Source organism: Lynx rufus, unplaced genomic scaffold (assembly GCF_022079265.1).
Source record: "Lynx rufus isolate CCGP_SWC_20201006 ecotype Redwood Valley unplaced genomic scaffold, mLynRuf1.p SCAF_8, whole genome shotgun sequence".
Taxonomy (NCBI): domain Eukaryota; kingdom Metazoa; phylum Chordata; class Mammalia; order Carnivora; family Felidae; genus Lynx; species Lynx rufus.
Genome location: NW_025814896.1, coordinates 113,548,566 through 113,565,510, shown reverse-complemented (window position 1 = coordinate 113,565,510; position 16,945 = coordinate 113,548,566). Strand labels below are relative to the sequence as shown.

The 16,945-nt window shown below is 38.3% G+C and overlaps 1 protein-coding gene across 1 annotated transcript; it reads right to left on the bottom strand.

Moving 5' to 3' along the window:
* Positions 1-272: 272 nt before the first annotated feature.
* Positions 273-16,465, bottom strand: FAM98A (family with sequence similarity 98 member A). The gene is made up of 8 exons (XM_047068978.1): positions 16,360-16,465; positions 12,803-12,951; positions 10,591-10,725; positions 6,763-6,947; positions 5,671-5,751; positions 5,005-5,121; positions 2,158-2,325; positions 273-2,068 (listed from the first exon to the last, which is right to left on the bottom strand). The coding sequence occupies exons 1-8, from the start codon at positions 16,410-16,412 to the stop codon at positions 1,400-1,402; spliced, it is 1,557 nt and encodes a 518-aa protein (XP_046924934.1). The 5' UTR covers positions 16,413-16,465; the 3' UTR covers positions 273-1,399.
* Positions 16,466-16,945: the final 480 nt, after the last annotated feature.

The window sequence follows — 16,945 nt, the reverse complement described above, 5'->3', positions numbered from 1 at the left end:
GCCTAATACATTGTGTAACAACAGCTCCCCCCAGTGGCCAGAAATGAGTAGTGAAGCTTTCTAGCTGTAATGTTCTAGTGAAAGGTAAATTTGGAAATAGGTATTTTTCAATTATTTATGGCCTTAGGGTAAGGATTATCTTTCATTACAAATTATGTTTTAAAGAAACACTCAATAATCTTTGGGGAAACAAACCCTTAGCTCTTAAGCTGGAAACAAGTATCCACAATAATTCAGTTTTTAAAAGTAGCTAAAAGAAAACTCAAACCAGAGAGAGAACATACAGATACTTTATTGCTCACCTTTCACACAAAGCACACCTCCAGCCATTTTCTTTCACAGCTTGACAATGTTTACGTTTACAAAAACCCAGCCCGAAGCTTCATGTAGATTTCAGTAAAGGAGAATGTAAAACATCAACTCAGCCAGGCTTTTGTTTTCTGCAGCAATAATAAAGGGCCTCCTGCACTAAGCAAAAATCTGTCCTCTTACTTGGTAGTGCATTTCTTCCATTACAAAAAAAGTCTCCTGCCCCAAGCAAACTAATTTTGTATTTGCTGAGCCAGTGGTATTAACTCGTGCATAAAACAAATTTCAGTTTGCTGTTTCTTCTAACAGATTTCAAGTAAAAATAAGGTTTAAGGAGGAACTTGTTTTGAATGGATGCAGGTCAGTTTGAATTGCTATACTATATAAATGCCTACATGTATTATAGGTTCACAACTTAGTTTGCTTTTATAATCTTTACGGATTTTGGCCGTGTTCAAGGTTTTCAGAGTTGAGCATATGGTACAGTATTCCATCAAAAGAATAAGGCTACTGAATGTGCTATCTGCAGAAGAGCTCATTTAATAGGAACAGACCCAAAGTTCTATCATGAAGCAAATGTGGCATAATCTCTCTGAATAAAAAGCCAATCGGGGCAGAACTGTGCTTGGAAAATAGGCATTAGAATACTTCAAGGAAAACACATATAAATGGACTGTTAATATGAGGAAGGCTTCCTAGCTGTAAATCTAAAAAAATCTAGGAGAATCCTCATTTTCAAAACTGCTTTTTGAAAACTACTTATTCAAGTAATTTCTTCCCCAAAAAGTACACGTGTTCTGACTGTGGAATTAGTCTACTGGTCAATTAAAGGCAATTTTAATTACCTTTTAAAAAATTCTTCATACAAAGGAGAGAGGTTGTATATGTTTCTCAAACAAACTGCATTATGTAAGTCCTTAAAAAAAAAAAACAAAAACAGAATTGAATGAAGACCTACAAATACTTATGCCAAGCAGGAATCTGCCTGCCACCTGTGGTCTCACATTAATTCAAAATTGATGCTGGACTCAGAATTCTGAAACTAAGTTTCTATTACTTGAGCTCTAGCAAAATGTAAGGTTCCGTAGCCTCAACTAGTATAATGTCTTCCCTGTCCAAATCCAGAATGATTATACTGATAACCTCCATGCTGGAAGTGCTGTTCAAACTGTCCCCCTTGGTGATAATTCTGGCTCCCCCTTCCTCCCCAACCTCCTCCCTGGCCTCCACGTCCACCCCGGCCTCCACGACCACCTCTCCCTCCACGACCACTGCCTCGATCACTATGATGCCCACCATCTTGGTATCTATTGTCCTGCTGGTACCCACCACCCTGGTAACCACTTCCTGTATATGTAGATGTTTGGAAGCCACCATAACCACTACCTTGATAACTACCACTGTGGCCACCACCATGATAGCCACCTGGCTGGAAACCTGAATCTCGATAACCACCATCTTGGTAGCCACCTCCTCCTCCTCCACTCCCTCCATCCGTCCAGCCTCCTTGATGCTTATTTCCTCTTCCTCCCCCGCGGCTACCATGGTCATAGCCACCACGTCCACCTCTCCCTCCTCCTTGTTCATGACCTCCTCGTCCTCCATATGAGGAATGTTCATAACCACCTCTCCCTCCTCCTCGGCCTCCTGCTTGCTGCTGGGGGCCATCTTGCCTTTTCTGCCATGGTGGCATCTCTGGAGGTGGAGGTTCAATTTCGTTGGGTCTACCTCCTCTGTCAGGCACCCTGCCCATCAACACCTATGGGGTAAGAAAGAGGTTTTAAACTGCTGTATTTTTATAAATAGAAATAAATGTATGTGAAAGAAAAGTGAAGATACTTTAATCACCTTATTGATGGCACAGGCAGTCTTTTCTCTTATAGAGCCACTGCTTGTCCTTAAAATCTTCGACAAGTCCTGTCTTGCAGCCAGAAGGTGGGCAACAGAAATAGTACTTTTAGGAGATAAGACTGAGCGTTTTGGCTGGTAAACCTTTGCTAATTTTTCTGTCTGACTCTGTTGAAACAAAGTGTTCAAAGACAAAAGTCAATTTTCAAAATGAAAAAGAAACACTGATATTAAATATGTTCAAGACTTCCCAAATGTCTGATAATGTTACTAGGTTTAAGGTTGGAGGAGAAACATTATACTCACCACTGCTCCAACCTAGTCAATAACTATCTGAAGATACAACTGTGAGACCTGCTAATAGAGCAAAGAATAATGTTGGGAGGTGGCTAGGAGGGAGATACAAAGGGTCAAGGGGCTTCCCTTTAGGATTGTGGGGCCAAAAAGGTAAAAAGGTTCCCCCCTGCCATTGGTCGCAGATCAAACATATTTGTTTTATCTACGTAGATACAAGGATGTAAACCATTTCAGTAATTTTGCTTTTTAATTTTCCCATCTTTACTTACAATGAGAAAAAATGTTAGCTATGATTAATTTGTACTAATTATGTTAACAGGACACATTTCTTCCAAAGTGATCCCCCTGTGTAATACTTTCCTCTATTATAAGTAATAAATAAGGAAAAAAGGTGTACATTAACCATTTAGTAGAAGGATAAGTTAATGACTAAAACAGTCAGCTCCTGAGACACAAAACACTGGGAAACTGGGACACCGGGGCAGGCCACTTAGATGTGTGTGAAACACAAGACTGCAAAAGATAAATGAGCAAAGGACATAAAGAGAAATTTCACACACAAGAAAGTAAAGTTCAAACAAATATAAGAAATGTTTCCCAGACAAATTAATCTAAATGTGAGAAACAGCAATCTCCAATCTACTAAATTTTGGAAGCAACAGTTACAAGTACGATACACAGTAAAATAGCACAAAGACATAATATTTGGTGTCAGTTATACGCAGGTCTTAAAATATGGACGGTAAATATTTAAATTATGTGAAAAAACAGAATGTAAAAAAGTTTATGATTGTATATATAGACAAAAGAAGGGAGATAATACTAAAAATGAAAACAGCTATTGTGGTTAAAACAATGGGATGATCAGTGACTTTTTATTTGAAAAAGTTTTCTTTAATAATTAAAAGGATAAAGAGATTGTCATCCATAGTTTGTCTGGAGGAATGTTTCCTGAATGTCTTGTATTTCTTTTTTATAGCCACTTGTACCTACAGTAAGTGCTCGACTCACTGTTTGTTGAATGGAAACAAACACTTTTGAGAAAATAGTTTTATGTTGCAAATAAAACTGATTTAAAATGCAATTTCAAAGTGATACAAGTACATAAATTTCATTATGTGAAACAAGTTCATTTTGTGCATGTAAAGTAATTTCTATGAAGTTATTTAAAACCAAGTTTCAAAATGAGGTATCAGTACCTAAATTCCGTTAGAGGAAACAAAAAAAAAAAAAGATTTGTGTAAGTAATCTGTACAATGCTGATCTTCCCCAATACATTTAATATAGTGTGTAAAATCACTGTGTATTATGGTTCAAAAGGATCTTAAATATCACTTAGACTAAACATGATTATTTTAGAGATGTCCAAAATGGGGAGAGAAACAGCAGCTCCAACACACAGGGTCAGGATGCCCTGTGCTGTCATGCCGATGCCAAACTCAGGACCGCGGTTTGTCAGTGCCTCAGTCAGTGCACTGACATCAGTCAGTAGACGGTTTTCTAGCTACAAGAGGTGCAAGGTTTTTGTTTCAAGTGCATGGACCCCGCTGAGAGTGAAATGATTGTTTCTGGTATTTCCTACAACAGTCACAGGAGAGAACCATTTGCTGCATGTGTTGCTACCAAGTAGCTGTGAGGTCTCAGACAAAGCCTCCATTTTCTTTCAGTTGAAAATGAGGGGAATTAAGACCGATCTCTAAGACCCCTCTCCAACACTGAAGAATTGCAAGTTGATAAATATCTACCCCAACAATGTAGCAGACAAACAGAGCTTTGCTAAGGTTTAAAGATTTCAGGTGAAAATAACATATTATTAGCAAATAACCGGAGAACTAAATAAAAACCATTTCAGAGTCAATTAACTAAAATTCAGAAAAAAAATCTGTTTTCAAACAGGAATATACTATTAAGGGAATACCTCATACACATTTGGACCAACCTCCCCATAAATTCAAGGATCAGCTCCACTTCAGGGTTCTAAGGAGGTCAAATTAGTCAAGTGTGCCAATTTCTTTCCGCTTACTGATCGTATAGTAGATATTTAATATTTAATAAATATCTGTTGAATGACCAAGATCTTTACCTGGATTATCTCATTTAATCTGAAGTAAAACTGAAGTCTTACCAGATTCTCTAATTCTCTATAAATGCGCAGTAATATCTGGTCTTGCTAAATCCAGTATTTCTCACTTTAAGTAACAAATTAAATTGTTAGCTTTAAGTATAGCAAACAAGTGATTTCAAAATTTACTATTTTAGCGATTTTTAAATACTCTATCCATTTCTCTTACAAATGGGTACTCTTAGTAGGGCCTAAAACATACGGTTTTGCTAAAAAAAAAAAAAAAATTGAAAAGCCTGAAAAAAATGTTTTCTTCATTATTGCTGAATAGCTGGAAGAGTTGCTACTCAGCAACTCATTGAAGAAAAATTCCTGTATGTGTCTCCTATGCATTTCTCTTGTAGTCTCCACCATAGCTAACCTGTGCTAGGAATGTTTAAGGATCATGTCTATAAATACTCTGCTCTTTTAAATTATTTAGTATGTACCTTAGCTCTGTCAGACCAGCCAAAAGACTGGACAGTGACATCCAAACGTTTTATTAGCAGCTTTCTCCGAACTTCATATTCATTGGCTACGGCTTGGTTAATTGCTTCTATCTTTTCCTAAAAACAAAATTTAAAAGACCAGTTAGAATTTAAATCTGCTTGACCCCCTGTTCCAAGAGGGCAGAAACTTGTGTCTGCTTCATTCATAACCAATTAATTCCCCAGCACTTAGCACAAAACAAATTACTTGATATAGTACTAAAAGTTATAGTAAGTTGATGAAAAAATAGGCAAAACAATGTCTCAAAACATAATAAAGAATAAGCACAGAATTCTCATTAAGCCTTCCCATATTTCACTGTGTGAAGCTTAGCCCAGTGACATTTTTGGCTTGAAGGCAACCCATTTGGCAATTAGAAACATACTCGACTGCAATTTATTTTTTACTAGCTATGTGAAATATTTACAAATTATGAGGTAAGTGCTTCTAATCATACACAAATAAAATTATTCTGCCTAAATTTTAAGATTCACAAACTGATTCTGAGAATGTCCAGCTAGGATACTACGTATCAGAAAACATAAACACCACAAACTATAAGTGTCAACACCATGAGAGAGGTAGATGGTTCTTTACCGAGTTTACTCAAGATGACTGCTACTCACCCAGTGGGCTGGTCCCATTGGCTTCTTCAATAAAGGCTTTCCCACATGGTTAGGTGGAACTTTTGCTAAGGTCTCCTTTAACTGACACAAACACATAAATGAATGAATAAACAAATCTAAAAGTAAAACATATCTTCCTCATCTTCCCATTTCCCATCATATCTTGCCATCAAAAGAAGATTCCTGACAGAGGCAAAGGTGGAGGATGTTTTGAAATGTACAAGACCCACACGATAAAGACACTCACTTGTCCCACTCCTCAAGTGCCTATGGAAGCATGATTCCTTCACTGTACCTAGAACAGTGCCTGACAACAGTAGGCACTCAATGGGTATTTGCTGAATGGATGAATGAACACACAGAAAATATAGACTATGGATACAGTGCTGCTCCCCTGTAGAGTTCAGCCGAATTTGTGCATCATGGTGTCCACTGACCCCACAATGCAAATGTACCAATTCTTAGAGTCCAGCAGATATGCATACAGAGAATAACTCTGCTATAACAAATACCATTCTCTTATATTTATTAAAATTGCTTATTCCTAGTCAATTATATTTTTAAAACCTCTTAACTGTAGATTACATGTGGCATAAAAATAATTCTGACTTATTTTCACATACTAGGTTGTTAGTAGTGGTCAACAAACCTAGCTTGCCATCTGAAACATGTAAGACTCAAAGTGACTGGATTAAAAAACCAAAAACATTGACATCCTTTTCTGTCCAGTCAATGGAAAGGAAGGTGATAACATTTAATGATAAAGACCTTAAAAATTAATTGCCTCAAAGTGCAGTGATAAAATTTTAAAAAGGACTTAAGTCTTAATTCTTTTTACATTATACCTAGCTTATTTCAGTTTATAAGTCAAAGCGTAAAGCTTCCTTTTTGAAAAAGAAACATGCTCACAAGTTTAAAAAAATAGTAAAACACTAATTTCTCTTTAAGGTATCTAGGATTTAAAACCCAAAACTCATTTAGTAACAATAATATGCACATTAGGTTCCCATTTAGAGAAATTAACTTGCTTCATTTCAAACAAATGTAGGACTATGCCTTTAATACACTACAATCTGGTACTAAAGGTCTTACTTTTTTTTCAATCCCGCTGAAGAATTGGAACATAGTTATATTGGCTGGAGGTTTGGACATTCCTAGAGCAATACATATGCCTTTCAACTCTTGAAAGACCTCACTACCGCCTCCTTCTTGAGCTTTTTTTGGAGGAGTATTCACACAGAGCATTCTGGCAGCTTCTAGTTCTGAGATGAGGTATGCTGAAGTAAACAAAATAAGATTTCAAAATGAGATACAGCTACAGTTAATAGTCATAAGTCTGGAGTCACAACTCTATAGACCTAGTGATACGTAACTTTTAAAGCTGCAAGAATGGATAAAAACAAGAAAAGAAAACCATTTTTACCTGCAAATGACATAACATATAAACTGGTTCTGTAGTTCAGGTATTTAATCAATATATGTTTAAAGGGTGATTTAAAATAAGTGATTCTTCTTTGAAACCAAAGTAACAAGGTAGATCACATCTAAAAATCTGGATCTGTGTTATCCCACTATCCAGAACAGGGGTTGGCATCTGCTAACAAATTTACCAAAGGTGGCAGGTGGCAATCCTCAGCAACAGTTGAAACTGGTTATTTTTTTTTTTACTTCTCACTACTGACATGCAGCAGTGATGGAACTCTCTTGCTCTCTTACGTTCCAAAACTTAGGTAGTCTGTTCAGAACTGGCATAAAACATTTTCAAGTAATAAAAACTTAACTTACAAAAGGGGAAAGGCACGAAATTCCCCAAAGATCCTTTCTCACGGCCTCCAGTAGCCTAATTGCCCCCCTCTCTGGCTGTTTAAAGAAACCCCTCTTCTATCTTTGATCTTCTCAATATTCCCTTTCCCCTACCTTCCTCCTTCTCTCCCTACTCCCCCCAACTCCCCTGAAAAACATCAACAGAACTTTCAAAGCTTTCCTTGGCAGAGTCCTTCTGTATCAATATCATCCCCTTATGTGTTGATTTCAGCCAGGTATAATGAGGGCTGCAATCTGCTTCAGGTGACTGAAGGTATAAAATATTCACTCTTATTTCTTTAACCTTCCCAAGGACACTTAAATTTTTATGGAAGATGATTAATAATCATTTGGATCTCAGGATTTCCGGTTATGTGACAAAGTGAGAACCTTCTGACATTAGAAAGAGAGTTTTGGAAAAAGACATTTTTGGACATTTTGGAAAAAGCCATAGGGCTCTTAAGCCCTATGAGAAATACCAAAGAATGATCAGCTTGGGTATCTCATTTCCTATACCCAAGGTGTTATGCTAGAACAATAAATAACAGCCAAGCTGCTGGAAAGGTCATTCTAAATGGTTTTGATAAAATCTTAATGTGTTCCATACAGCAAACTGTATGAGTTAAAAGATCAAAAAAGTAAAACTCCATGGTCATGAAAATAACCACTGTTTTTCTAAATAAAGTTTTACTGGAACACTACCATGATCATTTCCATAACCTCTCTGGCTGGTATATGCTACAACAGCAGAGTTAAGGAGTTGTGACAAAGACCTTATGGCCTACGAAGCTGAAAATATTCACCGCCTCGTCCTTTTAAAGAAAAAGTTTGCCAACCCTTGTTCTAGAAAATCATGATTTAATAAACTGGTTCTCCAAATTTGGGACAACATAGCTCAGGCATCCATAAAATTAGTTCACCAATACAATTTCCATCAAAAAAAAACATTAACTGTAACTGAAGTTCAAAGTACTAGGAAGGGTACTGGAAATATAATACAAAACAAAACAGATGATCTCTACTGGCAATCTAGTTAGGAATAAAGAATATATGCATAAAAAGATGAATAATTCTTCATCTATTAAGAACTCCGATATCTGACTTATTTTACCTAAGGGAAATAATTGGACAACCAGACAGGCAATGAACAGCTAAAACTTCTTAACCGGACATAGGAGAGTTTTTTAGCCACTCATTCAAAGTCTAGTCTACTAACAATTCTAACGAGATTGGTTATATTCCCCTTTGGAACACAATATATTAAAAGCTTCAAATTAAGAAGTTCAAGGGTGCTGGAGAAGTAAAATTATAGCATTAAGATGTGACAACTGATACTTGGAAAGATGAGAAATATTTATACAGAGCGAAAAGAAAATGAGCACATGTACATAAATACTAGCATGACAGAGGGAATACAAACTGAGGGGAATATTTTAAAGGGGAAACAGCAGAAGCAAAGATAGAGGAGGGAGTAATGTATATGTGCATGAATTCCAAGAGCAGCATAACCTTTAGTTGGTTTAGTCATTTAGTTGAGAAGCAAACAGTTGTATATTACTGATGAGCTTTTGAGTTGATAGCACATTAAAATAAAGTCTAGGGGCGCCTGGGTGCTCAGTCGGGCTCTGACTTTGGCTCAGGTCATGATCTCACGGTCTGTGAGTTCGAGCCCTGCATTGGGCTCTGTGCTGACAGCTCAGAGACTGGAGCCTGCTTTGCATTCTGTGTCTCTCTCTCTCTGCCCCTCCCCCGTTCATGCTCTGTCTCTGTCTCAAAAATAAACATTAAAAAAAAATTAAAGTCTATAAATTATGACCCCGAGTCCAAAATAATATTCAGTGCAGTCTGCTTAAGAAACAGGAAAGAGTCAAAGGCATTTTATAAAGATTTATATTCAAAATGGTTTTTATAAGTATGAACACTAAAAAGGCCCAACTCTTAGCTCTTTGAAAACATTAGTTATTCATGATCATTACTAAGCTTTCCATAAAGTTCTTATCTTCCTATGTAAGATAACATATCCCGAGTGCCAAATACTAGGTTTTGGTAAGCAGTGTTACAAAGGAAGAACGAGTGAGTACACTGTGGCTGAGCCAGTTCTAGAAACTGCACAATTTGAAGGATACTGAATGCACACCTAAGAACTACATGCAGCAGTATTAGTATTTCAAGCAGTATCTAACCTTATGTGTATACCCCCCTCCACCCCCAAAAAATCATTCAACAAAGGGGAAATTATGAAAGTGATCCTGGAATAACTCAGTGTCTGGGTATAATGGCTATGAACACCATTTTTAAAAAACTGAACTTTCAAAATTAGAGCTGTCACATTATTCAGAAACCACAGTTATAAAGACAATATTTTAAAAACCCTGACCTATTTATGTCATAATAAGAACTATAATATTCACTTAACCAAAGCTTAATCTAAATGTGTCTCAGATGCTACAAAACTTGTGAGTTAAGACTACTGGCTGTGTTTACTGTAGGGTTCACTTAAGGCAATAAAATTTGTGAGTCTACTTACTGTTTTTCAGGGTGAAGAAAGAAATCGTAGTTAGTATACAAAAAACATGGAAAGAAAGAAGTTTTTGTAACAATTTATTTCCCAGAATGATCAGTAAGTGCAGGAAAAATTCAAATACTACTCCAGAAAATTTTACATTGTAATTTGATAGATTTACAAACAAAACCAAAACCCCCAATTACCCAGCCACAAAGAAATACCCACAATATACAACACTTTAATTTTTTTAAAAAATCTTCATTATTCCCACACTACCTTCCTAGTCTGTTTTAAAATGTGCTTCCAGTCCAGAACGCTAAGGTTTAATGATCACACACTTGAATACTGGGCACTACCTACGGTCACATCAGGTGAAGCATAATACTTCGAGTACCAGGAAAGTTAAATGATAAAAGAGGAGTAATTACAAAACAACGCTGCTACCAGTGCACAGGACCACGATTAGCTTCTAAGTTGAAAATGTAATAGTTTTCTTTAAAATATGTAGCATTCTGATTTCAATCCGTAATGAAATAGTAAACAGCCAGTTTATTAGTCAAAGAAAACATGAATAAAAAATAACAGCTACATTCTAGTAGCTATGAACTTACTGAGCAAAAGGAGGCAGTTCTTCTGAACGAGAAGGCGCTTGGTCACATCCCCAGATGTCAGTGAAAGATATGGACAGTTCATCTCCCCTAGTAGCCCACTCACCTCAAGCTGGAATTCTTCAGCTTCACTCGGGCCTTTTAAGAATTAAGATAACCTTGTTTAATAAAAATTGTTTTTCTTATTAGCATAAAAGTTATATATGTAAGTTGAAAGTTTTAACAGGATATTCCTAACACAAGTTACTTTGACTTCTAAATCCTTCCTTTCTCACACCACTGCCAACTTCTGTTCTTGAGAAGTTTTCATTAGGTTATTCCCTTATTGGAGAATCTTTAATGGTTTCCTAATTTCTACCTCACCTAATCTAATTATCTGTCTGCCCTTAAAGATTCTTCTTCATGGCTTCTCCACTTTACCTTCCCTGCAAACTGCTATGTAGTAGTACCTATGACATATGTATAGTAGTTACCCTCTACCTCCACAAATATTCCATTTGTGCCACGCCAGTCTCCTCACTGTCGAAGGAACAGGCAGACTCATTTCCACGTCTGTGCCTTCACTTAAGTTATTCCCTGCGATTGATATGCCCTCTATGTGCTTCTCATCTATCAAACCTCACCTGCCCATCAAAGCCCAGTGGTCTTGGTCCTTGCTAGAACCTTCCCCAAGTGCTGCTGCGCTCACTGATTTCCTCCTGCTGTGAACCATAAAGTGAAGCACTGAATTACTGTACTAACCTCCAGTGGTTCCATTTGTGTCTAACATTCCCAATGAGATTAAATCTGAAGTTAGCAAACATGACTTCTAGTTCTGTATTCCCATAACACGTAAAATACAGAGTTTATCTCATGAACCAAGGAAAAACAATGCCCCTTCTTCCTTACCATTCTTTCTAATGGCTTTCTATCACACAGGGGCAAAAATCAACAAACTCTGAATCACTTGATCTGAGTTCATTTTCTCATCTGTAAAATGGGAAGGCTGTATTACTGTTTTGCAAACTGTTCTGTAAACTCAAATTCCAAATAACTCCTTTACAAGGAGCCAGGGAGGAGGAGAGACTTGTGTTAAACATACTCCCTCTTAACTTCAACCAAATAGGTACATTTTACCTGTTTTGTTTGTTGGCTTCTATGAGATGTTTTCTTTTGAAAGGGGCTCCAGGTTATAGTTATCATCTAGTATACATGTTTTCACAAGTTCCTATAGTTTCTGAAATGTGAGGCCAAGAGGCAGTATTAAGAGTACTGACCCCCAATCTTGACTGCTGGGGTTGAACTCTGGTGATATCATGCACTAGTTGTGTGACCTCAGACAACGCATTTAACCTAGCTGTGCTTTCTTGTTTCATGTATAAAAGAGCAATAAAACCTGCCTCAGGTTTTAAATGAGTTAACACATAGAAAATGCTTAGAACATAATGCTCAATAAATGTAAGCCATGCTATCATTACTGTTACGCTACAGTGTCCTTAATAATTGGAAACGGCTGCAACTAACATGTGCACATTAAATGTACTAAACATGTAAAAACGTGAGCTCTTCAAATGGGATTGTGTCGGGTGTGGGTGGGGAGTATGTGTATAGTTCTCCATGAGCGTAGGTTAACAAGTAGGCATTTATCTTTGTCTCCCATTGTAGGTTTACCTATGGTAGGAGGGAGCCAGATGGTGTAGTGTTAGGTTCCAAGCTTCTGTCTCTTTTGCAGAATAAACAAAGTAGTGCTAATACAATAACAAAATTGGCAAGTATAAAACAGCTCTCAACACCGTAAATCTGATGGTGCTGCATCTGATTGTGGTGGATCTAGTGATACATTTCTGCGATACAGAAAACTTCTTAAGAAAGTGTTCTCTTTCTTCCCATGTATAAAAGAACTGTAATGCATTTACTTTACATGCCACACGTCTTCCTGGAATCTAGTGGTCCTAAGAAAAACATTCCAACTTTGAGTTCTAGCCACCAATTTAAGAGCTCACAAGTCATGTTTTACAAAGAATGGAAAGTTCATATATGCAATATTTGTCTCCCATTTCTGTATCTCAGTAATAAGATCTTTTCAACTTTCACTTAACTTCAACTTTTAATGTTTTTTTTTTCTTTTTACACTTAGAAAAAACTTAAAATTTCAGGTTTAGTACTAATAATGTTCAACTGACAATACCCCGATTTTAATTTTATGTTTTGCACCTAAAACTGAATGTTTACTTACTGTTAGTTGCTTGCACATTTTCCTCTAGTTTACAGAACACTCTTAATTCAGACACCAGCCAAGCACAGAGTTTGGTAAACTCAGGGGAACTGGCTCCAGCACAGACTGCCTGAGACAGAGCGCCATCTTCCAACAATGGACCCTTGTAACTGGTAAGTAAAAAATTGTACTTCAGAAGAATATAAAATCACACCTAATATTTTATACAATTTATCTATGTATTATTTGTAGTTAGAGGACCAATTTCTAAACCTGCAAATACAAATAAAATTTACAGAAAATAAAATTTAAGTTTTTAATTTTAATCTAACAAAATCGATTAGAAAAATAAGCTACTTGGTAATAGCATTTCAATTCTTCAAAATACATAGGAGTATTTAATAGAATCATATACACTACTAAATTATGTCAACTTCTATCCATTCACTGAAAGCTCTTATTGTACAAAGATTTTCTTACTTTAACTTAATTGAACTTAAAACATTAAAAAGTGATAGCTCATTATACTACAGTTTACAATTTCAGAAATATAACTTAGGTTATCTTTTCTAGAATTTTTTCCAGAAATGAATTAGATAATTTTTTTTTTTTTTAATTTTTTTTTTCAACGTTTTTTATTTATTTTTGGGACAGAGAGAGACAGAGCATGAACAGGGGAGGGGCAGAGAGAGAGGGAGACACAGAATCGGAAACAGGCTCCAGGCTCCGAGCCATCAGCCCAGAGCCCGACGCGGGGCTCGAACTCACGGACCGCGAGATCGTGACCTGGCTGATGTCGGATGCTTAACCGACTGCGCCACCCAGGCGCCCCTGAATTAGATAATTTTTTAATGACTTTCTTTAAAAGCAAAAACTTGTCAGTTAATCAATTATTTGCTTTTTCTATATTTAATGACAGTTAAGACTATTAAGACATACTAGTACTCAAGAAATGTCTGGATTTATTTAAAACATGAATAACTGCTGGCAAGCTGATGTCTGGGCACTGGTGCATCTGAATCCTAACCCTTTTTAAGTGATTAAAGCATAATCTTAAAATATTATTAAATGTTCACATATTCATAAAAGACAACAGTAATAATGAACCCCAGCCTAGAATATAACTAGAACCAAAGATCCTGTCATTCTCAAAGCAATTTTAAAATATATGTTCTTCAGAAGATTATTTTATCTTTTAAGTGAAATACTGATAAAAACACTGTTATTAAAGATGAACATTAAGTATGCTTAAGATAATTTGAAGTTTGGAGGTACAGAGATGTTCGAGAAATGACAATAATTTGGTTCTTTTAAAATGCACTTAAGTGTTTATACACTGAATTGAATGGAAAAAAACCTTACACAAAAAGTGAGATTATATAGTCTGGCATCTAGATTCAACCCACAAATTATTAGATACTGCAATATAGAGACTAGGCCTACAAATGTCTCCTTGTGTTACACATTTAGAATGTTAGTTTATTCTACAAATAGTTATTGAATTTGTACTGTGCGCCAGATTAAAGATAAACGATAGTCATTTAAATTGTAGTAATTCTCAGTGAATCCTTTAAACGTACATGTCCATCAATTAGGCCTGAATTTTAATGACTGAATGTCATCAAACTCAGTAGTTTTGCTTAAAATTTATAGCAAAGTTTTCAGAAAATCTGATGGTTCAATCTGATGGGCTGTACATTACAACCCATCTCAAATGTTTACTTGATTACAATGATTACAGTAACAACTACTTTTTTAGTACTCCAGAAAATACAGTGAAGAGTAGAACAATAATGGGAAGAAACAGCATCCACCACCAATTCTTTAGGCAACATCTACCCAAGCAGAATGACTACATTTAAATAAGGCTCTCTTCCCTCAGTCTACTACTCCTTCAATGCTAACCTTAAGTGTCATTTCTTCTAGGAAGCTTTTGGGACTTTATTTGCTTTCCAAGTGTAAAGAGAACTTCGTCCTCAGTTTTCACAGCATTTTCTCACAGTGTGAATTTCTCTTCTACCTCACTTTGGGCTAGTAAATGATCAGCCCAACACTGCCCCAGAGCACAAGTGCTCCTTAAAAATGTTTACTGAATGAATGGATTCATATGTGAGCAATCAATTTAGTCTGAGATGTCTGCCAAAGAGACCATTTTGCTGAATGTGACTTTTACCTATACTCTAATCAAAGAAATAAGCCCCCTAAAGTCTGGAATATTCTGAAAATTCAGAGCAAGCTCCAAAGAGAGAGACAATGATAATTCACTGTAACAAAAAAAGATAAACACCACCAATTCTTTTCCCAAAAATTTCTACCAGGACAGCAAGTTACTTAAATGGGCAGACTCTGAGAACCTCATGGTGTCCTTTCCTTTCCTTTTTTTTTTTTTTTAACTTTTTAAAATATTTATTTTTGAGACAGAGAGAGAGACAGTGCGAGCGAGCGCAAGTGGGGAAAGGGCAGAGAGAGGGAGACAGAATCTGAAGCAGGCGCCAGGCTCTGAGCTGTCAGCACAGAGCCCGATGCGGGGCTTGAACTCACTGACCGTGATATCATGACATAAACCAGAGTCCGAGCTTAACCGACTAAGCCACCCAGGGGCCCCGTCGGTGGACTTTCCTAAAGAAAGGTTCCCCCAAAGGTTTCCATATCATGAACACCCTTGGGGAGAGTTTTGACAAAGGACTTGTTATTTTATAAATACAGCTAGCTAAATCTGTATTTTTGGACACCATTTACGTGTAGACACATAATGTAATTCCACAGTTTATTTCTGGAACCACCCGTAGTCCAAAAGGTTCTAAATTCTCAAGTTTTAATAGAGTACACTGATCTCAGTGACCCAGAGAGATCAGAAACCCTATTCCCAGCTTCTAGATACTAAATCATGGTTGGGTAACTGTAAGAAGAGACAAAATGCACAACAAACATGCAGGGGATGTGGTGGCTGAAGAGAACTCTAAGGGTAGGGACTAATGGTGGCTTAGAGTGTCACTGTCAGGGGAAACAGCAAGTGGTTCCCATGAAGGTGGTGACAGGTTAGGTACATAAGTGAGGTGGCTAGCGGAATGGATGCAGGCATGTGGCTTAGGGAACCCTGAGTGCATGCAGAGATGACTGGGCAAAGGAGATTTTTTTGATAGAAAATGGGGTGGCGTAGGAGCAGGGGCTCAGGACACGTGCAGAAGTTTGGAGAACGAGTAGGAAAAAAGAGAATCAACTTTGGCAACCTCCAGAGTGAGGGGGTAGGGCAAGACGATGGGGAGCAAGAAGAGAAGCTCGGGGAGGGGGGTGGCGAGAACCCAGAGCCCAGACAATGACACGCATGACTGACAAACGCTGCGGATAACTCGGCTGCAGGGAGCACAGGGCAGGCCTACGGTCGTCGCGTTAGGAGGGCCCCGACCCGGCAGGGCAGACAGTGGACGTGGCATTGGGGTCCCGGAGCCATATGGAGGCGACAGCCAGGAGCCACCGGGTGCGGCGTGGAAAGGCAGGTGTCCCCGACTGGGGCGGAGGAGGTGTTCCCGGGGGCCGGCAGTGTGAGGTTTAGGAGACCCGTACCCTGGCAGTCTTACCCCAGATCTTCCAACGACTCCAAGATGTCAGTCTCCATGAGGTCACACTCCATGCTACTGTGGTATTCAAATTTCCGAGTCGTCAGGCTCCCCTCTTCGCCGGCAACGCGTACACTCGCGCATGCGCTGCCTCCCCGGAACTTCCAAGTCGACAGCTGGCGCCTCAACCGCTGCACTGCGCATGCCCGGAGCGTGCGCAAGAAACTCGGTCCCGCCCTCCGCCCCACCCCTGCCGGCTAAAGGGGTGCTGGGCGGCACCGTGTTACACATGCGTATTAGCGAATAGCGAAGCCGGTGGCCCGAAGAAGGGCAGGAGGACTGGCTGCGTGGCAGCTGGGCGTGGGGACCTACCTCGAGGGGGAGCGCTCTAACTTCTCTTTATTGGGTGTACGCATGTGCGAATATTGGAGCGAGATGGGCGCAGGAGGAGCTTGGGGGGTGGCGTCTCAGGACTTGGTGGGTGTTGGCTGTGAAGCGGAGTCTTGGGAGCCCAGGGAGTCACCCGGGTGGATGCCCGCAGCGTGCTGGTGTGTTCTCGCCTGAGCTGTGGGGCGTGGGGAAAGGGAAAACTCTAATTCCTTAGGAC

What these genes read in the sequence shown, in the direction of transcription:
- FAM98A (XM_047068978.1), bottom strand. Translation starts at nt 16,412, where the DNA reads ATGGAGTGTGACCTCATGGAGACTGACATCTTGGAGTCGTTGGAAGAT. An exon ending in GAGTCGTTGGAAGATCTGGG is followed by an intron (nt 12,952 to 16,359) that starts GTAAGACTGCCA and finishes TTTACTTACCAG; the next exon opens with TTACAAGGGTCCATTGTTGG. An exon ending in GAACTGCCTCCTTTTGCTCA is followed by an intron (nt 6,948 to 10,590) that starts GTAAGTTCATAG and finishes TGTTTACTTCAG; the next exon opens with CATACCTCATCTCAGAACTA.